Below are 26,620 nucleotides of genomic sequence, written 5' to 3'. Positions count from 1 at the left end.
GTAATCAGATTATAACTTTAAAATTAGTTAAGAATAGTTAGTGAATTAGTTCGAGAAACTTACAAAAAGCTTTCATAGAGAAAGATTTTAAGAGGATTCAATCGGTAGATTGTTCCTGTGACGATCTAATGGATATTTGCAGTGTGTTGTTGGAGAGTGAATATATGGACATGGTGAGTTTAATTACTTTGTAAATATTCTGAATTTAATGTTAAATGAAGAACTAACAGGTTTGTAAGGAAACAAGAGTTTATTTAGCTGTTGTGTGATTTATGCTGTATTTTAGTCTCCATGTGGTATTACTTCCCTTCACGTCTATGTTCACATGCATATCGCCTTATACACATACCTAGAAAAAAAAAGAGATACAGGTTAATTGTAATGAATGTTAATTCTCTTGTATGTGGAAACACCTGATGTATTGATATCATTGACTTAATGTAGTCATGCTTTTAGCCTTTTGTACAGGTCAGTTTTTTCCTTTGGTGTGTGTGTTTTTTTTTAATTGAAGACCCCATAGAAACCCGGAAATTCACCCTACTGAACCAGGAAAGTATTTGATAGCTAATATTTTTCCAGCTCAAGGTAAAAAAAAGTTTTTCCCCGTTTCCGGATAGAAACTGTTCTTGTTTTTTCCCAGATAACTAATAAGAAAAAGACTGATAGCAGCGCAAGGACGCTTGGAAATCAAACTGTTTTTCCTTTGAAGTGTATGAGTATCACTGAGTTGGTTGATTCTAAATAAGTTGTGGAGTTTACGTTTTTCGGTCTATTGATGTCATTTCAATTGAATTTTATTTTGTTTTATTGTATTTTATTTTGTTTTATTCTACTTTATTTGTTTTATTGTATAAAATCTGCAGTTAAAAAAAAATATAAAGATTTCAAATACTTCCCTAAATTGTTATTTTCTGTCATTTTTCATGTGTATGTGTTCCTAAAGTTTTTGTATTCCCAAATCCACTAGAGGGCGCCGTGTACATTTTTGACAATCTCAAATACAATACTGGGTCATCCTTTTTTTATATGTGTCATTTCTCATGAATCCACCAGACGGCGCTATGTACAGGTGTGTTTGTGCATTCAGAGATGCTCTTCTGCAGAGCTCGGTTGTAGCGAGTGCTTATTTGAGTTACTGTTGCCTTTCTATCAGCTGGAACCAGTCTGGCCATTCTCCTCTGGCCTCTGGCTTCATCAACAAGGCATTTGCGCCCACAGAACTGCCGCTCACTGGATATTTCCTCTTTGTCGGAGCATTCTCTGTAAACCCTAGAGATGGTTGTGCGTGAAAATCCCAGTAGATCAGCAGTTTCTGAAATACTCAGAGCAGCTCGTCTGGCAGCAACAACCATGCCACGTTCAAAGTCACTTAAATCCCCTTTCTTCCCCTTTCTGATGCTCAGTTAGAACTGCAGCAGATCGTCTTGACCATGTCTACATGCCGAAATGCATTGAGTTGCTGCCATGTGATTGGCTGATTAGAAACGTGTGTTAACAAGCAGTTAAACAGGTGTACCTAATAAAGTGGCCGGTAAGAATAATTCTTAAGATGAAGTATTAATGTAATGGGAGCGATTATTAACGAGATAGGGAAACCAATATGCTGGAGCTCAGACGATAAGAGTCCATGCTTCCAGTTGTTCATTTGTCCAGTATCCTCAATGTTCGTAGCTAGCACGCTTGATGTAAAGCAGTGTGTTTGAGTTGAGTGCAGTGGTGAAGCCGGCTCCAGCAGCTTCAGTCTGCGTCCAGCTCAGTTTACTGTCCAAATGAAAGCAGTTCAGCAGTTCAGATCCAAGAGCTTCTGTCATTGCCATCCAATAATGCGATGACCTCCCAAACACAGTCAGGAGCGGCGGAGCATCTGCCAAAACACCTACTGAAGACACGGAGCAGAGCTGAACCCCCCGCTGCGGTACTACCTGCAGCCCACCGCCTCAGACATCAATCCCTGCATCCCCTGCAGCCGCTCACTTCCTGACTCACAAACCACACACTCTCCTGGTCATTTCCTGACTCTAAAACACATACACACACACACACACACACAGAGAGAACAGAAACCAAACAAACCCTCCTGTTCACTTTGTAACACACACACACACACACACACACACACACACACACACACACACACACACACACACTGTACAGAAACTAGAACCTCAAATCAGAAGTATGGAAACCACAATTACACAAAGACAGTAGTGATTCCCAAATGTGCTTTGACTTGTATTGCAGACAGTATAAACACGTTGTAAACAACATGTTTTGTCTGCACAACTTCATTTCATTTGTGAATATACATCCTCTCCTGTCATTCAGACCTGCAACACACTCCAGAAACAGTGACAGGAGCAGTTTAGGTCAGTGATCAGGTAAACTGCTGAAATAGTGAAGTGGTGTGAAGTCAACAGGTGATTATGATTTGCTACAAAAGCGGCATCCAAGAAAGGTCTAGTGCTTTAGGAGCAAAGATGTGCTGAGGATCGCCAGTTTACCAACAAATACATGAGAAAATGACTCAAATAAACACAATGTTCCTCAGAGAAAGAGAGGAAGACGTGGATATTTCACCTTCAACAGTGCAGAACATCATTAAAGATTGAAGGAGTCTGGAGGAGTTTCAAGAGCGCAAGCCTAAGCTAAACACCCATAGGGCTCTATTTTGATATTTTAGCTAATTTACGGACGGGAAATCTGCTTTGCGCCATGGCGCATGGTCTAAAAGGGTTGAGTTTATTCTCTTAATGAGTTATAGGTGTGTTTTGAGAATAAACCAATCAGAGTCTCATCTCCCATTCCCTTTAAGAGCCAGCTGCGTCACGCCAAGAGCGCATTCACTATTTACAGGACGCAAAGTAAGTCTAAGTGGAAAAACTGAGCATTTCACAAGCAAACAGTTCACAGTTAACAGAAAACTGTTAAACAGAGCATCTACTGCGTGAGAATGAGAGATAATGGATCTACTTTCACTTTCGCTCTTGGATAGGGAAACCTTTAAGCACAGACATCAATTAGTCTATAAATAATTAGTTTTGTTTGTTAAGCGCAAATATTCGTTTCAAAACTATTTCTAAATTCAGTTCTAATTTCCAGCAAACGAATAAATGAACAATAATAACAAAATGTGCTCAAAAACCTGAGTTATATCCTAAAACACATGCTGTGCCCCATATGGTCTAAAACCTGACAGGTGGACAAATCTAAGCTTGTAATTAATAAAACAAATATAAATATGGATATAATAAATAATACTGCTAATAATAATAACATTATACAAAAGCAAATTGTTATGAATGAACTGAAAAAGCCTCCTGAGATGAAGAAGACATAAAAGCAGTGATTTTTCATATTTATGTCGGCTAGAAAATAATATGTTTTTAATATTTTAATCCTTTATATTTATATCCTATATCTATTCTTATTATATCCTATATATATCCTTAATATTTAAATGTTTTCATATGTAAAGATATTTGCCTATTGCTCTCTTGTGTGTATTAAGCAGTGTGTAAGCGAGGCGCAACTCTGTGCTGGAGTTTAGACCGGGTTAGTTTTGGTCTAATGAAAAATCTATTTTAGTTTCTCAAAATAGCAACGCGCCAGCGGTCCGCCTCAGAACACCTTCCTTTTTAGAGCAGAACGCCTATGGGCGCACATATGAGCGCTAATGCATTTGCTATTTAAACAGCGTAGCACAACGCCTCAAAACCACTCTTGCGCCAAGCTGAAACTACCAAAAGACTAATGCGCCGCGCCTTGCGCCACATTGCGCCGGGTGTATGATAGGGCCCATGATCTCCTATCCCTCAGGGGGCGCTGCATCAAGAATCCTCATTCATCTATAAGCCAGATCACCACATGAGCTCAGAACCACTGCTGCAAACCTTTGTCAAGTACCACAATACACAGTTACATCTACAAATGCCTGTTATAACTGTATTGTGCCGATTAGAAGCCCTATGTTAACAGTGTCCAGAAGCGCTGTCTACTTGTTTGACGGTGTATGGCAGAGGGCTGACGTGGACGAAAGTGAAGAAAGTTGGTGAGTCACAGAAGAAAGTGAACAGCTGACAGGGGAGGAGGGCGGTTGAGGAGAGGGAACGGTAGAATGAAGTGCCGGATCAGATTTCAAAGGTGATCCGGCGTGTTCCAGCACAGGGTTGGCTGAGTGGGGTTTGTGGGGTGTTGTTCGCAAAGTGTATTGAAGGGCGGGGGGAGGGGGAGGAGTAGTGGGTGATGGTGCACGAACTGAAGAGCGAGGGTGGGGGTTGTTGCAAACTTAAGAGCGGGGGTGGGGGGATGCATGAACTAAAGAGTGGGGGGGAGGGGGGTATTCCGGGAGTTTTCAGGGAGACAGACCAAAATGGGAGATCGCTCTGAAATACGGGAGACTCCCGGGAAATGGGAATGTTGGCAGGTATGGTCCATGAATATTTCAACAAGCAAAAGCACCTTCTGCACACAATACAGAGTCCTGCTGCAGAGGAAAAGCACACAGGTACTGGACTGGCCTGCCTGCAGTCCTGACCTGTCTCCAATAGAGAATCTGTGGCACATTTTAAAGTGTAAAATGCGACTTTAAAGACCCCATACCACCCTGAAACACTTCATCTCTAGGTGTCTTCAGACCCTAAACGTCTTTTAAGTGTTGTGGAAAGGAACAGCGACATCACACAGTGGGAAATGCTTTGCTGATACTGTTTCTGAAGTGTGTGCAGGAACCAACATTGGAAATTGTGTTTATTTTAAAAGAAAAACAATAAAAATCATGGAAACGCATTAAATAATGTTTGTTGTAGTGAAATACAATCAAAGTCAATTTAGAAATCACTACTTTGCTTTTTTATTTGCGTTTTTATACTCTCCCAACCTTTTCTGATTTGGGGTTGTACACAAACAAGACAAATCCACACAGTCTTCAGTTCAATTCCTGACTCAGTCACTCACACTTACTCACACTCTTACATATACATATATACAAACACACTTACACACACACTTACACATGATCTCCTCTCCTCCTCCTGGTTTGGGGGTGGGTCTCTCCATCTGTCCGGCTCCGGCGGGGGTCCGGCTGTCCTGCTGAGGGTCCCGGACACTTGTGGTGTGTCTGCCGGGGTCTCTGTGCTCCAAACACACACTCTAACGCTGCCAGCTGGACACACACTCCTTCTCAACACACCTTCAGAACACTCCAAACACACACACACACCTCCAGAACACTCCAAACTCACACTTCACTGACCGACTGATTGATTTTCAGCAGAATCAAATGAGCGACGACACATGAACACATGCAGGAGTGCATGTGAGTGTAGAGAAGCCACACTTGTGTAGAGAAAGTTCAGATGATGATATTAAAGTCAGCTTTTTTTAGTCAATGTAAAGCACTTAATGTAAAGCACAGAATTATAACAAACAAGTTCTGAGATCAACTCATAACAACGACCCAGAGCAATGAAGTGTAGCGCTGAAATTCCCTGATACATAAAGGGACTAAGCGGAAGGAAAACAAATGAATGAATGAATTTTATTTATGCCAATTTCCTACAAAGCCATGGGAATCCTCCAGGTGTGGCGTTTACAACATTTGACGCGTGTGTGTGTGTGTGTGTGTGTGTGTGTGTGTGTGTGTGTGTGTGTGTTGTGTCTTTGTTTCTATATTATTAATAGCTGTTTTCTGCTCTCTTAATTGTCCAAGAAAAAAAATTCTCCTTATAGGAGACAAATAAAGATAAAGATTGATTCCTATAATCTGAGGTAATTCTGAAAGAAATAAAACCAGGACATAACTTGATTGTATTCATCAGGAATTGATTGGATGACAGCTGAAAAATTTGAGATAAATCAAAATGGAAAGGGCTTCAGGGGTTTAGTTTAGAATTTAGAATTAATACATTTTGTTACGAGAATAAAGTTCAAATGTTACGAGAAAAAAGTTAAAATGTTACAAGAAAAAAGATAAAATGTTACGAGAATAAAGTCGAAATGTTACGAGAATAAATCTGAAATGTTACAAGAAAAAAATTGAAATGTTACAAGAATAAAGTTAAAATGTTACGAGAAAAAAAATGTAAATGTTACAAGAATAAAGTTGAAATGTTACGAGAATAAAGTCGAAATGTTACAAGAATAAAGTTGAAATGTTACGAGAATAAAGTTGAAATGTTATGAGAATAAAGTTGAAATGTTACGAGAATAAATTTGAAATGTTACGAGAATAAAGTTGAAATGTTAAGAGAATAAAGTTAAAATGTTACGATAATAGAGTTGAAATGTTACGAGAATAAAGTTGAAATGTTATGAGAATAAAGCTGAAATGTTACGAGAATAAAGTTGAAATGTTACGAGAATAAAGTTGAAATGTTAAGAGAATAAAGTTAAAATGTTACGATAATAGAGTTGAAATGTTATGAGAATAAAGTTGAAATGTTACGAGAATAAAGTTGAAATGTTACGAGAATAAAGCTGAAATGTTACGAGAATAAAGTTGAAATGTTACGAGAATAAATTTGAAATGTTACGAGAATAAATTTAAAATGTTACGAGAATAAAGTTGAAATGTTACGAGAATAAAGCTGAAATGTTACGAGAATAAAGTTGAAATGTTACGAGAATAAAGTTGAAATGTTAAGAGAATAAAGTTAAAATGTTACGATAATAGAGTTGAAATGTTATGAGAATAAAGTTGAAATGTTACGAGAATAAAGTTGAAATGTTACGAGAATAAAGCTGAAATGTTACGAGAATAAAGTTGAAATGTTACGAGAATAAAGTTGAAATGTTACGAGAATAAAGTTAAAATGTTACGAGAATAAAGTTGAAATGTTACGAGAATAAATTTGAAATGTTACGAGAATAAAGTTAAAATGTTACGAGAATAAAGTTGAAATGTTACGAGAATAAAGTTAAAATGTTACGAGAATAAAGTTGAAATGTTACGAGAATAAATTTAAAATGTTACGAGAATAAAGTTGAAAAGTTACAAGAATAAAGCTGAAATGTTACGAGAATAAAGTTGAAATGTTACGAGAATAAAGTTGAAATGTTACGAGAATAAATTTGAAATGTTACGAGAATAAATTTGAAATGTTACGAGAATAAAGTTGAAATGTTACGAGAATAAATTTGAAATGTTACGAGAATAAAGTTGAAATGTTACGATAATAAAGTCGAAATATTACGATAATAAAGTCGAAATATTACAAGAATAAAGTTAAAATGTTTTCGTACTGATTTTTGATGCAACAAAAGTGTGAAACTTTTTTGTTTTATCCCAGAATGCACATTGCAGCTGACTACAGCCGCTGCTTTAGTCCAAAACAGCCAACTACTTGTTGCATTTAGGTTGGTTCGAGGTCTGATCATGTTCTCACAACTGAGAAAGCAAATGCTCCAGGGTTTGTCTGAAAGCGTATCGAGATCACTACTTCCAGCAGATCTCGCTATGCTTATTTGGTCCGAATTTTTTTGTGAAGCAGAGTGCGGTTGCTGCTTTCACACCTGCCCAAACCAACTGCATCAAAACAGACAAAGACTCAGGCACGCTTCAACCAAACTAAATGAGGCAGGTGTGAAAGCAAGTCTTAGTTTTAGTTTACTAAAATAGGCTTAGGGGCAGCACGGTGGCGCAGTGGGTAGCACTCTCAACTCACAGCAAGAAGGTCGCTGGTTTGAGCCCTGGCTGGATCAGTTGCCGTTTCTGTGTGGAGTTTGCATGTTCTCCCCGTGTTGGCGTGGGTTTCCTCCCAGTGATGGGTTGCAGCTGGAAGGGCATCCGCTGCGTAAAACATATGATAAGTTGGCGGTTCATTCCGGTGTGGTGACCCCGGATTAATAAAAGGACTGAATGAAAACAAAATGAAAAATAAGCTTGGTGTACAATAGTGGTGCTGGAGCTGGACTCCACCCGTGTCTCCGGACTGATGGAGAGGGTCTACATGAGTCCACCTTGACCCGTCCCTTCGCACACCCGCATCACCTCAGTGCTGAGTTATTATCATAATTCCTCGCGGCTCCGTGTTTTACAGAATGTTTAGTGTTTTATTGCCGGAGAATCAGAGGCAGCGGCGACGCTCTGATAAGAAAAGCAGTCATGTGAAAAATGAAAGAGGCCACATGTCCAGTGGAGAGAGAGAGTGAGGGTCAAATAATAAAACACATCACACACACACACACACACACACACACACACACACACACATGAAACAAACACACATTTGTTTTGCCAATAAAAAAAGTGTACTAAATATTTTATCCTCATGGACACCTAGGACAAAAATACAACAGCGTTTTAGTGCCACATTAAAATAAATAAAGATATTAAAATGTTATGAGAATAAAGTCATACTGATACAAAATTAAAGTCTTAACATTTTGAGAATGAAGTCGAAATGTGACAAAAACAAAAGTCAAAATGTTACGAGAATAAAGTCGAAATGTTACGAGAATAAAGTCGAAATGTTACGAGAATAAAGTCGAAATGTTACGTGAATAAAGTTGAAATGTTACGAGATTAAAGTCGAAATGTTATGAGATTAAAGTCGAAATGTTACGAGATTAAAGTCAAAATGTTACGAGATTAAAGTCGAAATGTTACGAGATTAAAGTCGAAATGTTACAAGAATAAAGTCGGAATGTTACGAGAATAAAGTTGAAATGTTACGAGAATAAAGTTGAAATGTTACGAGAATAAAGTCGAAATGTTACGAGAATAAAGTCGAAATGTTACGAGATTAAAGTCGAAATGTTACGAGAATAAAGTCGAAATGTTACGAGATTAAAGTCAAAATGTTACAAGAATAAAGTCGAAATGTTACAAGAATAAAGTCGAAATGTTACAAGAATAAAGTCGAAATGTTACGAGAATAAAGTCGAAATGTTACGAGAATAAAGTTGAAATGTTACGAGATTAAAGTCGAAATGTTACGAGATTAAAGTCGAAATGTTACGAGATTAAAGTCGAAATGTTACGAGATTAAAGTCTAAATGTTACAAGAATAAAGTCGGAATGTTACGAGAATAAAGTTGAAATGTTACGAGAATAAAGTCGAAATGTTACGAGAATAAAGTCGAAATGTTATGAGAATAAAGTCGAAATGTTACGAGAATAAAGTCGAAATGTTACGAGAATAAAGTCGAAATGTTACGGAAAAATGTAAATGTTACGAGAATAAAGTTGTAATTATTTTAAGAATAAAGTCGTAGTGGTACGAGAATAAAGTCGAAATGTTATGATGATAAAGTCAAAAATTTACAAGAATAAAGTTGTAATTATTTCAACATTAACATCAATACAAAAAATAAACAAAAAACTATATTTTGTCCAATTAAATACTGTTCAGAATCTAAAGTGTCCCGCCCTCTAAACGGACATATATCGTCTTATACCAGATTTCTATATGGTGTATTATAATATATATATTTCTTTTCAGCTTTATTTCACTTCAACTGGTAATTTGTGTGACAGCAGAGAAATCAACATTTCTAGTCATCTTAACTTACTTCAACGAAACTGACTAAAAGATTTTAAGTTACACTTTGAATAACTTAGTTTTTAAGTGGAAACCTGATTAACGCATTAAAATAAGTTAAAGTAACATTCACTGATTTTTTTTGCCATATTTTTTTACAGTTCAGAATGAGAGGTTTGCTCATTTTAAGTTTCCACAGCGCATGTCTCCATCATCGTGTCTCTAGATGAAGGATAATTTGATTCCTGCAGATGAGATCCTGCTGGCTGATTCTGGGCTTTTCGGACACATGTGTTTTTTCCACATGGCTGTGACCGATCAGACAATATCAGATGTGATGAGGGTTGGAGATGGCAGTCGGGCAGGTAAACGCGTGTCGGTCCAGTGTCCCGGGACGTGGTCGCGTGTCCTGTCTGTCTGCACCCCTCACTCTACCCTATATCTCTCCATCTGCACTTTAATTATGTTGCCGTATATTGCAGAGGGCCGATATGAGAGCAGATCGAGATTCTGTCAGCACCCAAACATATTAGCAGCACCACAGACAATTATCTCCATTCTCAACCACAATTAAACATCCACATACATCCAGACCCGGCTCTGCAGACCAAAGGACATCGCTTTTAATAAAAACTTCCTCTGGCTTCCTCTGAGAATGAGACACAAGACTGTTGAGGAAAATTACTGTTGAGGAAAATAACATTTTCATTCATGGTTTTTGATAAGGAATCCATCCATCATGGCTTTCAGATTGAACATGGAAACATACAAGAATAAAGTCGAAATGTTACGAGAATAAAGTCAAAATATTACGGGAATAAATGTGAAATGTTACGAAAATAAAGTCAAACTTTTATGAAAAAAAAGTAGAAATGTTACGAGAATAAAGTCAAAATATTATAAGAATAAAATCATAATATTTCGAAAACAAAATTATAATATTAAGAGAATAAAGTTGAAATGTTACGAGAATAAAGTTGAAATGTTACGAGATTAAAGTTGAAATGTTACAAGAATGAAGTTGAAATGTTACGAGAATAAAGTCTAAATGTTACGAGAATAAAGTTGAAATGTTACGAGAGTAAAGTTAAAATGTTACAAGAATGAAGTTGAAATGTTACGAGAATAAAGTCTAAATGTTACGAGAATAAAGTTGAAATGTTACGAGAGTAAAGTTAAAATGTTACAAGAATAAAGTCGAAATTGTATGAGAATAATGTCATATTGTTAAGAGATTAAAATCGAAATGTTACGAGAATAAAGTTGAAATGTTCTGAGAATAAAGTAAAAATGTTACAAGAATAAAGTTGAAAATTTACGAAAATAAAGTCAAGATGTTATGATAATAGTCGCATTGTTACAAGAATAAAGTTGAAGTGTTACGAGAAAAAAGTGGAAAGTTACGAAAATAAAGCTAAAGTGCCACAAGAATAAAGTGGAAAAGTTACAAGAATAAAGTCGAAACATTACGAAAATAAAGTCAATATATTTCGAAAATAAAGTCGCAATGTTACAAGAATAAAGTTGAAGTGTTATGAGAATAAAGTGGAAAGTTACAAGAATAAAGTTGAAATGTTACGAGAATAAAATCAAAATGTGATGAGAATAAAGGTTAAGATGTTGTGAAAATAAATTTGCAATGTTATTAGAATGAAGTCGAAATGTTACGAGAATAAAGTGGAAATGTTACGAGAATAAAGTCGAATTGTTACGAGAATAAAGTGGAAATGTTACGAGAATAAAGTCGAAATGTTACGAGAATAAAGTGGAAATGTTACGAGAATAAATTTGAAATGTTACGAGAATAAAGTCGAAATGTTACGAGAATAAAGTGGAAATGTTACGAGAATAAAGTGGAAAGTTACGAGAATAAACTTGTAAAGTTACAAGAATAAAGTTGAAATGTTACGAGAATAAACTCAAAATATCATGATAATAAAATCAGAACATTTCGAGAAAATAATATTTCGTAATATTTGGAGAATAAAGTAATCATTTTGACTAGAGCTGTATTTTCGAGCGATCGCTGGTAATTTGGTGTGTAGTAATCTCGAGCAGAAACTGACGGAGACTGAGAGCGAGAGGTGACTTTGAGGATCTGAATTTCTCTCTCTCCCTCTCTCTGTCACCTAATCCTGTGCCGGCCGGGCGGACGGTTGGGTTATTGGGAGCTGGGTCAGTTACCCGCGATCACAGGGCTTTAATCTGCATCCCTGAGAGAGACAGCTAGAGGTTGTCTGTACATGGACGGGCTCTTCACAGCTCGGCGGGTGGCGGAGGAAGGGGCAGCGCGGCAGCTGCTCGGGGCATATGGGCAGAATTCATTAAAACTGCCCAAAAAAAGAGCCTGTGAGGAGAGAGCCACAAAGTCCAGCAAGTGTGTGTCTGTGTGTGGACACTTTTGGGTGTTTGTGTACATCAGGGCCTCTTGCATCACACTTCAGATCACTGCACAATAATGCTTCTCTTACTTTGAGCTTTTGTCTTGTTCCTAGTCTAAATATTTAAAAGGTGTAGTCTTTTAGAAGTATTTCAGAAATAATGAGTGTTTTTCCTTAAAACAAGCCAAATAATCAGATTTTGACTTGTTATTTGACTATATTTTGTAATTTTTAATTAAATGCTTGTTTGATTTAGGACCCTGAGCCGCTGTTTTATTGTCACATAGTTCGAGTTTAATTTTATTTGTAGTTTTTCAGATTTTTTGCTTATTAAAGCGATTATTCACAGAATAGTGACATCGTTTACTCATGTTTAAGACCTGTGTGAGATTCTTTCTTCTGTTGAACACAGAAGAAGATATTTTGTAGAATGTTGTAGAATGGTTTCATTTTGTAGATGAAACCATTGACTTTCATTTTGTTTTTCAGCAAATTTTACATTTTATTTTATTTAAATAAACAGTTTTGTGTTTATGTCAGCAATAATAACACTGTGGAATCTGTGAAAGCTTTCTTCTGAATCTACAAGTCAAAATAAGAGTACTTTTTACCTTATTTTTGAAGAAAACTTACATAATATGAAGACGTAATATACAATTTATACACAAATTATCAAAATGCTACACTGTAAAACATTATTTGATCAATTAGTCATGACAGCATATGTCTTAAGTTAATTTTAACCTATTAAACTAAGTTAATCAAGTATCAACTTAATTTTATAAGTTAAGCTGTTTTAAGTCAGTTTAACATAATATTTTATTAAAGTTCAAATGACTCATGAGGTAAATTTGATTCTGCTTAAAAAATTTAAGACAACCAGAATTTTTTTTTACAGTGTAGAAAATATAAAACATCTGTGTAATGACTATTACAACATTTCACAAAGGAGATTAATCTCTAATTGTGGAACACACTGCAAAAAAACTGCTCTTACTTCACATTTGTCTTGTTTCTAGACCAAATATCTAAAAAATATTGTCTTGTTTTCATAAATAATGAGTCAAAACTAAGTGAGTTTTCCTTAAAGCAAGCGAATAATCTATCAGTGGAGTAAGTCAAATATTCTTATTTTAAAACTAGAAAACAAGATTATTTTACTTACCCCATTGGCAGATTATTTTGCTTGTTTAAGGAAAAACTCGCTTCATTTGGACTCATTATTTCTGAAAACAAGACTATATTTTTAGGTGTCTAGTAAATCCTTGAGCTATTGCTGTTTTACTGTCACTGAGGGAGAACAGCTCATAGTTTGAGTTTTTCTGATTTAAAGTTGTTTTTTTATGCTTATTAAAGCGATCGTTCACACAAACGTGACAATTCTGACATGTTTAGGACCAGTCTGACATTCTTTCTTCTGTTGAACTCAGAAGAGGATATTTTGAAGAATGTTGGAAACCTGTAACCATTGCCTTCCATTGTGTTCTTCATCAAATTTTAAATTTTATTTTTAAAAAACAAGTAGTTTCGTGTACACGTCAGCAATAATAACACTGTGTGGAAACTGTGAAAGCTCTTTCTCCTGAATCTACAAGTCAAAATTAGAGTACTTTTTACCTTTTTAAAGACATTTGAAAGAAATATACATAATATGAAGACAATATACACAGAATATTATCAAAATTATACACTGTAAAACATTATATGATCAATAAATCATGACAACAAATGTTTTAAGTTAATTTTAACTTATTAAACTAAGTTAATCATGTATCAACTTAATCTCATGAGTTATGCAAGCTGTTTTAAGTCAGTTTAACATAGTATGTACAACATTTCACAAAGGTAAATAATCACTGATTGTGGAACAAAAAATTAATTTCTTCACATTTTTGTCTTGTTTCTAGTCCATTTTGATAATATTCTGTGTATATTGTCTTCATATTATGTATATTTACTTCAAATGTGTTGAAAAAGGTAAAAAGTACTCTTATTTTGACTCGTCGATTCAGAAGAAAGAGCTTTCACAGTTTCCACACAGTGTTATTATCGCTGATATAAACAGGAAACTGCTTGTTTTTTAAAAATAAAATGTAAAATTTGATGAAGAACACTGTGGAAGTCAATGGTTACAGGTTTCCAACATTCTTCAAAATAGCTTCTTCTGTGTTCAACGCAGTATATAGGTATAGTTTTGTTTTGGGAAATAATGAGTCAAAATTAAGTGAGTTTCTCCTTAAAACAAGCAAAATAATCTTGTTTTTGTGTTAAAAAAAAAATATATATATATATATATATATATTTGTACCTTTGTCAGATTATTTTGCTTGTTTTAAGGAGAAACTCAATTAATTTTGACTCATTATTTCTCAAAACAAAACTATACCTATAAACTGCGTTGAACACAGAAGAAGCTATTTTGAAGAATGTTGGAAACCTGTAACCATTGACTTCCACAGTGTTCTTCATCAAATTTTACATTTTATTTTTAAAAACAAGCAGTTTCCTGTTTATGTCAGCGATAATAACACTGTGTGGAAACTGTGAAAGCTCTTTCTTCTGAATCGACGAGTCAAAATAAGAGTACTTTTTACCTTTTTCAACACATTTGAAGTAAATATACATAATATGAAGACATAATATACAATTTAAAGACAGAATATTATCAAAATGCTACACTGTAAAAACTTATATGATCAATAAGTCATGACAACATGATTTTAGTTCATTGTAGCTTATTAATTGTAAACTTATCAGAATGCTAGAAAATATAAAACATTTTTACAATGACTATTACAACAAGTGATTCAACTCTGATTGTGCAACAAAAATGCTTTTCTTACTGCGAGATTTTGTCTTGTTGCTAGTCTAAATATCTAAAAAACATGGTCTTGTTGTCAGAAATAATGAGTCAAAATTAAGATAATATTTCCTTTAAACAATCAGCCAGAGGAATTCTTATTTTAAAACCTGCAAACAACTTTATTTTGCTTATTTTAAGGAAAAACTCACTTAAATTGGACTCATTATTTCTGAAAACAAAACTATATTTTGTAATTGTCAGGTAAATGCTGGTTGATTGAAGAGTTTTTAGATACTTGGACAAGAAACAAGAAAACAACTCCAAGTAAGAAATGCATTTGTCTTATTTATTTTTTGAGTCCAGATTGATGATAAATGTGCATTTTTTCCCTCATGTAAACAGACGAGTCCTGATGAAGCTCCAGCAGGTCGATGCCGGACTCAATAATGATAAGACTCAGATGAGCAAAGTTCATTTTAACTCAATCAAGTGGATTTCAGTTTACCTGCTCATTAACCTTGGATTTACTCCCTTCCCAGATACTACAAACACTGACAAATGTCTCCAGATTGATCCAGTTAAGGAAAGCCATGTTTCTGGGTTTGCAAGGTTAAGCTTAATGAGAAAAGTGTGAAGGCGACGCTGTGAAGATGCTCATCACCTTCATCATGCGTGATTGCGAATAAAACGCTTTTCTTACTTAAAGTGATCTTGTTTCTAGTCCAAACATCCATAAATCAAGAAGCGTGTTACAGACAAGCAAAACATAGGGTCTTGTTTTCAGAAATATTGAGTCAAATTTAAGTGGGTTTTTCTTGAAACAAGCAAAATAATCCTGTTTTCGGTGTAAAGGAAGATTATTTTATTTACACAAAAGTATTTATCTTATTTAAATTAAAAAAATGGTCGTGATTTTGACTTAGTATTTCCAAAAACAAAACATCATTTTTATATTTTTTTACAAAGCACCCTCTTTTATTAGTGCAGAGCAAAGATTAAACATGATTATTTGTTGGCAAAATAAAAGTTTGTTTTCAAATAATATATGTGTTACTTATTTATTTATATATATATATATATATATATATATATATATATATATATATATATATATATATATATATATATTTATTTATTTATTTATTTATTTATTTATTTATTTATACTATGCATTTGTCATACATAAAAACTATTTAAATTTAGATATAATTTCTATCATATCCATTTATATATTTACATCTGAATATAACAGATATACGCATGCATGTGTTATGTGTTTATACACATAATAAACACACACATATAATATCAAAACAAACCTTTATTTTGGATGTGATTAATCATAATTAATCTCTGCCCAGAACTCATTTTATATATATAATTGTACTGTACACTGCAAAAGATGATTTTAAAACTTAAGAGTTTTTGTCTTGTTTCTAGTCCAAATATCAAAAAATTCATAAATTAAGAGGGATTTCCTAGACAAGTGAAAACCATTGCTTTATTTTCAGAAATTTTGAGTTAAAATTAATTTAGTTTTTCTTAAAACAAGCAAAATAATCCTGTTTTTGGGTTTAGGGTAAGATTATTTTATTTACCCCAAATTATTCATCATGTTTTAAGAAAACAAGACAAAAAAAATGTCTTCATTTTGAATTAGCATTTCTGAAAATGAGAATTTTGAAAAAAAAATTGTAAATAATATAAGAAATAATATAAAATATAATATAAATGATTTTTAATCACAATTTATCGCATCTAAAATAATAGTTTGTTTTGACACAAGTGTGCATTATTATTTACTGTATATACATAATAACTACTTCGTTACATAGATATTTCAATGTATATATAATTTGTATTATAGATATATTTACTTTACATGTAAATTTAATTTTATTTTCTGAAATATACACATGTATGTGTATTTATATATACATAATAAATATTTTTGACGTGATTAATCTTTGCCCGACACTCATTTTTACATATTTGTACTGTACAACGCAAAAGATTTTGACCAAAGAGTTTTGGTCTTGTTTCTAGTCCAAATATCTCAACATTCTCAAAATTAAATGAGTTTTTCCTTAAAACAAGCAAAATAATCTGCCAATAGGGTAAGTAGAAATAATCTTATACCAAAACGAAAACTATGATTATTTCACTTACTCCATCGGCAGAATATTTTGCTTGTTTAAAGGTAAAACTCACTTAATTTTGACTCATTATTCCTTAAAACAAGACAATATTTTTTACTTGCTCCTTGATGTAAGAATTTTTAGACGTTTAGAGTAACGAGACCAAAATGTGAGTGAGAAGCATTTTTGCAGTGTAGACACAAGTAAGAAAAGCATTTTGTCTGCCTCAGGCCACCGGAAGCGGAGACTGATCCTCCCGATCGCCTTCATCCCATTCAGACTGCAGCTCAGAGGAGACTTCAGTGAACAGATGATCCCAATCCCAGCCAACATCCTCCTGAATACAGCAAACACATACACTTGACTGCAGATTATGGCTAAAATGAACACTAGAGGGCAGTATGAAGTCAACAACTCCTGTTGCTTTTCACACTAATGATATTTACTACCATATATGATTGACGAATAAAGGATTATGTTTCTTTAAATACTGTAGTAGTGTATAAAAGAGTAAAATCTTCAAAACATCCACTATATTTAGTGTAAGACACCGTAGGGTTCAGCACAATTCATTCACATTGTCAAAATACAAGTGGATTAAGTTAACAGATTTAAGTGGATTGAATTTAGCAAAATTAAGTTGTCTTAAAAACAATCGCAAGAATTGTGTTGTTTCAGCTCATTTTTTATAAGTAGTTTGAACAAGCAGCAAACATCATTTTTTTTAAAGTATGGATTTGGAAAGACATGAAGACAAAACCATCATTTCTGGGCGAACTGTCGCTGCAAAAGCAGGGTTTCTGCAGGTTTTGAGGATACATTTTTAAAAATGACAATTTAAGGGAAGAAATACAGCAATATGTTGAAGACTTAATATCTAGAGAGTAAAAATGAATGCCATGATTATACAAATTTAAGACTTTCTGCTCTGATTTCAGACCTTAATTCATGGTAAAGCGTGAATGAAACCCCGCCCACTAGTACAGCAGCCAATCATCACCCTCAATAGACTGACATTTCTCCTGGGGAAAAGCTCAGACCATATGTGTGCTTTTACGACAGTTTTTGGGGTCAGCAAACACACTGGAATCTCAGCAATACTTGCTGCACAGACATAAGAAATATATCCACATACAGCTTGAAATCTGTGCTTTTAAATGAACCAAGTGCACTTGAAAACAAAAGTTTTCTGTAAGCGTTTTTTAAACCGAACGTGTCCAGTCCATCCTGTCAAACGCACATCACATGACAGCAGCAACTACTCAGACGCCCACAAACTATTAAACAAAGAGTAGCTGTTATTTCTGGAGGAGATTCACCATCAAGACCAAGTTGTGGATTACTTCAGAAGAGCAGCGGGATCTGATGATCATTATTCAGAGTGTGACATTCAATGACTGTAAAAAATATGGACGACGCGACAGTCCCTTTTCCCATTGAACGCCTTGAGGGCAAAACGCCTGCTTGACGGGCACAAACTGTCGCAAAAGACTGCTGAAATTGGAGCCTTGACATGCGCAGAAGGACTGTCTGATGGAGCCAGAGGAGGAGCCGCGAAAATGAGCGGAGTCGAGCTTCCAACCAAACGCTTTATGTAAAATCAACCACGCCCCCCGAACTGCTCAGCATGCGTTTGCTGTCATATCAACACAGATGGATGTAATAACGTTAACAAATATGAGGGTTTTATATATTCAATCGCGCCAGCTCCGGGCCGCAGCGCATAACCTACTCGCGGCGTCGCGGGCTGATTCCGGCTTGCATGCGGCAGCGCCGGCTCGCTCGATTGACTCGGGCTGGAATCGGGCAGTGAGTCCAGGCATCCGGAGTAGGTCCAGCAGAGGTAGTCAGTCTGAGCTCTGAGGGGTAAGTCTCCGGCAGGCGAGAATCTAGCCGGAACTGGCCCGAGTGTATTTTGCTATCTGGGTGGTTAGGCGTGTATCAGCAAACTAATAAAGCCCGAAAAAAGCCCTGCGAATAAACAGTGTTCCACCAGGATCATGTATGTCAGACACTATAGTTTACTGCTGAACTCATTTTGTCATGGTAAAATAACACAGAAATCGAATAATAACACTTCAGTCTCCTGCCGAAGCTCAGACGCGCTGCTTTGAGAAACTGTCAATCACAGCTGTCAATCACGATGACACGCCCAGCATTAAATTACCGCTAAAAACAAACTGTTTACAAAAATGAAGATCTGCACCTATTTCAGCACAATAACCAGTGCCTTAATCCACCAGAACCATCTTTCAGGACATTTTATTGCAAGTGTAATAAATGTTTTTATTTGGGCTCAAGTCTCCTTCATTAACACGGAGGAGGCGGGCTTTATGACTTGTACTGCAGCCAGCCCATAGGGGGCGATCTAACGGCCGAGACCTTCACTCAAACGCAGGCTTGCGGCACACTTGGTGACAACATGTAGAATGTTGGTGAGGTTGGTGTCGTGATCTCATTTCTTTCAAGCATGTGCATTAGCTTGAGGAATCTGAAAATATGCAGATTTTGTTTGATTTGGACGTTTAAAAATTAAACTTTTGACACAGTTGTTGATTCCTAATATGTAATGTTATCGTAAGCATGTCAAACAGTTTTGGAGAATATCATGTTTCCCCATTCAAACAGAATGCCCAAGCATACTGCCCGAGAGCCATTCAAAGAGTAAAATGACTTGCCTTAAAGGGACTTTGACACTATTCAGCAGTGTTTGTTGAAGCATAAACATCAAATTTCACAAGATTTCACATGATAAATTAACAAAGGATACAATTAAACATATCGTATGCCTTTTCAAGGTGGAGCTGTACAAATGTACAATCTGTATATCCTGCATTTTGCGTCCTGACACAAGTTTGAACGTATCTTTGCTCAGTAATGCATAGTAAACAATCTGAGCCTCCTGTTTTTAAAATAAAAGTCCCACATGCAGAGTAAGTAAATCGACATTTAAAGTGCTTTGAAACTTGCATTATTAACTTGATGTCTGACATAATCTCAACTAAAATATGAAGAAAGGGCGGGACATAGTGTAGCTCCTCCCTGTAAAAAAAAAACAACCAATAGCGGTTAATTTTCTCACAGCTCTGCCAGAGGTTGAGCTCAAGCGCATCAAGTGAAAAGCATCTAAAAGGTGGCAGGGTATGTCAGCAGATAGAGAGTATTTGATTGCTCAGAAGATTTGATGAGAAACTGAAGTATGAGGTGATGTGAATAAAACCGTTGATCAATTTAGGTGGAAGAGACAAACTGCAAGCTTCAGATGTTTATATCAGTATCTTCTATACACAAATTTTGTCTCTGTTTTGGTATTCACTAGCTTATAGATATCTTAAAAATTAACAATACTAATACTCGCATCTAAAAAAATATGTATTTTAATGGGACCTCTTTTTCCAAGACCCACAGAAACCCTGAACATTTCGTAGGAGAGTGACCCCACAAATGTGGTGGACAGACGCTGTGTTTACTGACCTCTCGCACCTCCTGCTCCGGGGCCAAAACCTTGGTGAGCAACTTCAGGTCAATCTCTCCATCCTGGACACATTTAACATATTGAGTTAGTGAAAACATGAAGATACACAATATAAAGCCAGCTCAGCATGCAGCCAAACATCATCCCAAAACAGACACGGTAGGACCTAAAGGCACTGAATTATTACCGCCTTATATGATCCTCAGTTTCTGTGACAAATTACCACAAAAAATCATCAATTTCTCGCCCATCATTCATTCATTCATTCATTCATTCATTTTCCTTCAGCTTAGTCCCATATTTATCAGGGGTTACCACAGCGGAATGAACCACCAACTATTCCAGTATATGTTTTATAAATAAAAAAAGCTTTGGAACCACTTTAGGGAAAGTAAATGGTGGGAAAATGTTCATTTTTGGGTGAACTGTCCCTTTAAGGCTGTGGCCACCAAACTTGTTCCTGGAGGGCCGGTGTCCTGCAGATTTTAGCTCCAACCCTAATCAAACACACCTGAACAAGCTAATCAAGGTCTTACTAGGTGTACTTGAATCATCCAGGCAGGTGTGTTGAGGCAAGTTGGAGCTAAACCCTGCAGGGACACCGGCCCTCCAGGACTGATATTGGTGACCCCTGCTTTAAGGAATGACTGTGAGTCCTCACCAGGGTCTGGAAAGCGGAGAACTTCATCAGGTCATTGTCCAGATCTCTGTAGGTCATGACTCTGTTCACCTGGACACTGAAGACAGCAGAGAAAGATAAACACACGTGTGTTTCATCCTGTGAGGCTAGATTTAAATGAACTCTGCCAGGGGCCGCTCACACAGAAGGCATTAATGATTACAAATGCCCTACTTTTACATTGATTATTAGTTAATGTGCTTGATGGATGTGCACGACCGTTATGCTCACCTCGCACATGAGTGATGTCAGAAAGATGTCAGATGTAGTGGGAGATAAGATCACTATTGCTTGTGTTCATATGAGAGTTTGATGTGTGTCTGATACCTGGGTGGAGCTGCGATCTGCATGGTCAGATCCTCCTCCTGAACCTCCTCCAGGTCTGGAATCACTGGGATGTCTACAAAAAAAAAAATGTGAAAGAAGTGGATGTACACACCTGTAAAATCTACTGAGCCTTACAGATCTGTCTTTGCGTCAAAGTTAACCCTTAAAGTCTGCATGAACCGGAAGCTGCCACCGTTCCCCACAATTTCTGTTTTTTGAGTGAACTATCCCTTTAAAGAGCTTCAGGATGACACAAACAGTATCCCACTTCGTCAGATCTTCCTTTTACGCTGCCTGACGTAACAAGCTTCATTTACAGAAAGAATCGTTGAATGATTGTAACTGACTGTAGACTTTAACCTGCCCGCGCTCTCGTGCCCATATGTTGCATGCATCCACATCCTCCCCTTTAAATGAATCAGAATTTTAAAGGGCCATGAAAGCCCCTCGTTTCAGCAGGGTGTTTTCACACCTCTACTTTGGAAAAAGTCAGAAAAGTGGGCGTGTCCAGCTCTGTTTAGGAGGGAGTGTCGGAGGAAGAAAAGTGGGATGGTGTGGGAGTGTCTATTTGGGCACGCGCGAGTTTCAGAGTCAAAATACACACACACACACACACACACACACACACACACACACACACACACACACACACACACACACACACACACACACACACACACACACACACACACACACACACACACACAAACAAACACAAACAAACACACACACACACACACATACAGGAGAAAGTGATGGTGTTTAACCTACATAGACATCTGTAGTCGAATTATTTGCCAAATTATTAAATGTTGGACTTTAACTGCAGTTTGGCTCTTTCATTCAGGGAATTCATTCATGCCCCTCGTGACACACGTGATATTTTATTCGAGGAACTGCTCTAATCGTGTATTTTTCATGCAATGTTTTATACCGCACGGCGAATGAGAGAAAAAAAACTCAGCATTTCCCGGAAACTTAGATGCACACGGCAGGTAGTGTCAGAAAGCCGCGTGTGTTATTCTGGTCACTAAATGCGGTGAAAATCCTACACGAGGTTAAAGTTTGGTTGTGGTGCTAACATGTTTACACTGTGCAATAGTTAACTTAGTTCGATACGAACAAACTGAATAAACAAAGAGCACTGCTCACTCACTTGCCAAATCTGTAGAGACAGGACAATCACCAGCAACTAGAGCCGCGTCTTTATTAAGAGGAGACTACAAGCGAATCCGGATCTCAGCGTTTGCAGATGAGAACAGCTCTCAGGTAAACAATAATCCTCCTTAGACGCGTAAATTATTGTTGTCGCGCGTCGCGTACACTGTTAATCCACATGTAACTCTGAGCTCTCACAGAGAGAAAATGAAAACAAAACTGAACTGCAGCAAACTATAAAAGCAACACTTCACGCTTGTTTTGCCAACACAACGTGGCGTCTCTGTCGTCTAAACACTGTGACAGTAATGAATATTAATGAAGTTACACAATAGAGCGCGCTGATTGGTTTGAACCAAACCTTACTCATGCATTAATGCATCACACTGTAAGACGTAATAAGACTCACTCTGGCACAGACGTCCAGTCTGCACGCTGGAATACACGCTATTATGTCATGACCGTGACGCAGCTTCAAAAATTCGTTTCAAACCGGAAGTACGAATTTGCTTGAAATAACGCAAAAACAACCAATTTACACTTTTCAGTGAAATATAGGTGTCCTAATAGTGTTTTTAGCAGTGTGGGACACATATACCACTGTCAACAGCTCAACACATGTGCTTTGGTGTTTCGTGACCCTTTAAGTTTAAATTGAGGAAAGGAGTTTGATTACTTATGTGAAATTGTACAGAAGCCAGTCAGTAGAGTTTATAGCTAAATATTTTGCAGTGTTTGCATGTTCTTTACAATGTAGAAATCAGTAAAACAAAAATAAAGATAGAAGAATAGAAATAAAATAGAAATAAAATACCATTAATTAAAAGCACCTAAAGTGTTTTGCAGTTTGTCATTTTTTCAGTTGAATAAAAATCTATTTTACATTCATATGTTAGCAAATACTTAATAAATAATGCTAATATTTAAAATCCTGTATAAAAAGACATTTTTTTTCCATTCACGTAGGCTTAGCAAAATATTTAGCAGTGTTTGAATGTCCTTCACTGCATAGAATTGCTTAAAATAGAAGTTATATAAAATTTATTACAGGTTTGTTTAAAAAAAAACACCTGAATAGTTTTGTAATTTGTGTGTTGTTTTTTTTCAGAATAAATAATTTTCCATTCATGCATTTCATCATTGAAGATTTCTTAAAAATAGTTTAAAAATCTTGTCTCATCTCGTTCTCGTGAACCCAATATCGTGTCTCATCTAGTCTTGTGGAGTAAGCGTCTTGTCACACCCCTAACATACAGCTGAAGTCAGAATTATTTAATTTAAATGTCACTTTGAGCTGAATACTAGTGTCTTGAAGAATATCTAGTCTAATATTATTTACTGTCAACATGGCAAAGAGAAAATGAATCAGTTATTAGAGATGAGTTATTAACACTATTATGATTTAAAAATGTGTTGAAGAAATCTGCTCTCCGTTAAACAAAAAATAGGGGAAAATTAAACAGGGGGGCGAATAATTCTGACTTTACCTGTATATGTTAGCATGTTTCAAGTATGGATTGGCATGTTTCTTGCTAGGCGGTTGATAGGGTGTTCTGAGTGGTTGCTAAGGCTTTACTAGAGTGTTCTGAGTGGTTGCTAGAGTGTGGCTAGTAAGTTGAAAGATCATCAGTGATTGGCAGATTGGCAGTCTGAGTTAAATGAGCCCAGCCTTAAGTCTATATGACAGTCTGGCGCAAAGTTATGAGGTCACAAAGTTTGTTCCAATGTTAAGTCAATGGGACTTTTCCAAATTTTCTGGGCCAGTTTTCAAAAAAGGTCTGGAGTTAGTTTGGTGGTTGTAGTATGAACCGTCTAGGAGGAGATGCGTTCTTAAAGTAGTCGAAGAAGAAGTTTAAGTAGTATCACAGTATATTGGCTTTCTCAAACCACCATAACTAACATCTAAGTTTTTTTATTTTAATTTCAGAGACTTTTAACTATCCATTTCATAAAGAGCTTCAGGAAGACCATATCCCACTTTTAATCACAGAGCTTTCTTTCGCTCTGCCTGACATAGCAAGCTTGGTTTACAGAAGTATTATTGACTGATTGTAATTGACTTCAGTTTTGTTTACTCCACAGCCACCTCCAGCTTCCATATGCTGCAAGCGCCCACCGCCGGGTGTTGCAGCGAGTTGCAGCATTTCCCACAATCCCTCCACTCGGCGCAGATGCTGTGTGTCTGCTTGTATTGTGTGTGAAGTGGCGTTTCTCTCACTCTCGCTCTGACATCCTCTTCCGCGCTGCCCCCTGTCACGGCGAGCAGGCGGCCATGAATATTCAGTGTATTTCTGCCCGCTGCGAGGCGCCGCTCCGGCCAGGGGCTCCCCAGAAACACACCGACACACACATTTGGGCGCTGTCAGCGGCGGGCACCCTCAGGACCCGTCAGGCCAGAGCGGCGACCTGCGTTGGGTTCGGGCCGGGCTCCAGCGCTCAGGCCTGCCGGCGGGTCCATCTGTGTGGGGTCGGAAGTCACGGCGCGGCCTGGCAGGAGCCGCGGTGCCAAGAGCCACGCGCCCGCTGCCCGCAACAGTGGGAACCCGCTTTAATTGGCAAAACTCGACAGGACGGAGCGTGGCACCGCTCCCAAAGAAGGACAAACTTTCACAGCCCTTCTTCTCTTTTTTGGACACGCTCTTTTTGCTGGAGCGCGTTCAGGTTCAGACACAAGAGCACACACACGCACAAAATCCCCATCATGCAAGTTTGACTGTATTAAACTCAATACATGAATTAATAAAGTCTTGGGTAATAAAAGCAGGACTAAGTTTTATGACATTAAATACATGCAGTCACTTTATATTCAACTAATGTTGATTGCTTGTATGAGTTTCGTGCGAGGGGTTCCACAGGGATCAATCCTCGGGCCTGGATTGTTCACCCTGTATATGCTCCCTCTGGCTTCCATTTTCAATAAACATCAAGTTTCCTTCCATCTACAGTTGAAGTCAGAATTATTAGCCCACCTGTTTATTTTTTGCCCCAATTTCTGTTTAACGGAGAGCAGATTTTTTTTTCAGCACATTTCTAATCATAATAGTTTTAATAACTCATCTTTAATAACTGATTTATTTTCTCTTTGTCATGATGACAGTAAATAATATTAGACTAGATATTCTTCAAGACACTTCTATACAGCTTAAAGTGACATTTAAAGGCTTAACTAGGGTGATTAGGGTAACTAGGCAGGTTAGGGTAATTAGGCAAGTTATTATATAACGATGGGTTGTTCTGTAGACTATTAAAAGAAAAAAATTAGCTTAAAGAGGCTTATTGTCCATAAAATGGCTTATAAAAATTAGAAACTGCTTTTATCCTAGCCGAAATAAACCAAATAAGACTTTCTCCAGAGGCAAAAAATATTATCAGACATACTGTGAAAATTTCTTTGCTCTGTTAAACATCGTTTGGGAAATTTAAAAAAATTTAAAAAAAATAAATAAATAAAAGGGGGGCGAATAATTCTGACTTTAACTCTTTATGCGGATGACCCTCATGCCAGATGTATTTTCCTCTAAAACAAAAAGATGTAAATGGCTTACAACCACTCCTGGCTTGCTTAGAGCTTAAACCTTGGCTCTCAAGCTATTTCTTTAATTTAAACGAAAATAAAACTGAAGTAATTGTATTTGTTCATGCATGTTGTTATGACACGAGGTTACCTGTTCAACTAATGTTTACGTTCATATTATTTATATTATTTGCTAATTAATAACCACCATATGAGGAACTCTGAATCTGCTTCTCATTTCCGAGTCTGCTAATGTCCACCGGAGGTCGCATTTCTGTTGCAGATGCACGCTTTGAGCACCTTTATAACTGCATGAATGAAATGCGCTGATTTCCTCTAAGGTAACCCGGGCTGCTGAAATATAATTGGATAAAGTGGCATTGGATGGGTTTAACGACCAAAACGACAGACAAAAATAAAAAAGACGGCCGTTCCAGCACGTAACACACATTCAGCATTGTTTTTCAGATACAAGAATGTACACTCACTATGTTTCTGAAATTTCTGCAAACAAATTATAATGTTTTTATGCTTTAGAAGAGTTAAAAACGTACAAAGCTTATGCTTACAAATAGTTTGCTCCTGTAATCTTTAATTGAAATCTGAAAATGCACTTTCTGTTTGTTTTCAGACAGACCTAATCTGAGAATTAAGGTAGTGGGTGGG

General features: G+C 36.6%; 1 protein-coding gene and 1 long non-coding RNA gene across 3 annotated transcripts in view; both read right to left on the bottom strand.

The window, feature by feature from the left end:
- Positions 1–234: 234 nt before the first annotated feature.
- Positions 235–26,620, bottom strand: part of ift43 (intraflagellar transport 43 homolog (Chlamydomonas)) — a 50,796-nt gene continuing 24,410 nt past the window's right edge. The window contains exons 6-9 of one of the 2 annotated variants that reach the window (XM_087288439.1): positions 21,283–21,355; positions 20,938–21,013; positions 20,276–20,338; positions 235–349 (exon numbers count right to left, since the gene is read on the bottom strand). In XM_087288439.1, coding sequence (XP_087144565.1) covers positions 338–349; positions 20,276–20,338; positions 20,938–21,013; positions 21,283–21,355 — 224 coding nt within the window. In that variant the 3' untranslated portion in view covers positions 235–337. 2 annotated transcript variants of the gene reach the window in all.
- LOC147840080 (uncharacterized) lies at positions 13,334–15,714 on the bottom strand. The gene is made up of 2 exons (XR_015513964.1): positions 14,318–15,714; positions 13,334–14,007 (listed from the first exon to the last, which is right to left on the bottom strand). It is a non-coding gene; the product is annotated as an uncharacterized LOC147840080 (long non-coding RNA).

Source organism: Danio rerio, chromosome 17 (genome assembly GCF_052040795.2).
Source record: "Danio rerio strain M-AB ecotype USA chromosome 17, GRCz13ab, whole genome shotgun sequence".
NCBI classification, from domain to species: domain Eukaryota; kingdom Metazoa; phylum Chordata; class Actinopteri; order Cypriniformes; family Danionidae; genus Danio; species Danio rerio.
Note: the sequence above shows the minus strand (reverse complement) of the source record. Positions and strands in the feature narration are given on the sequence as shown.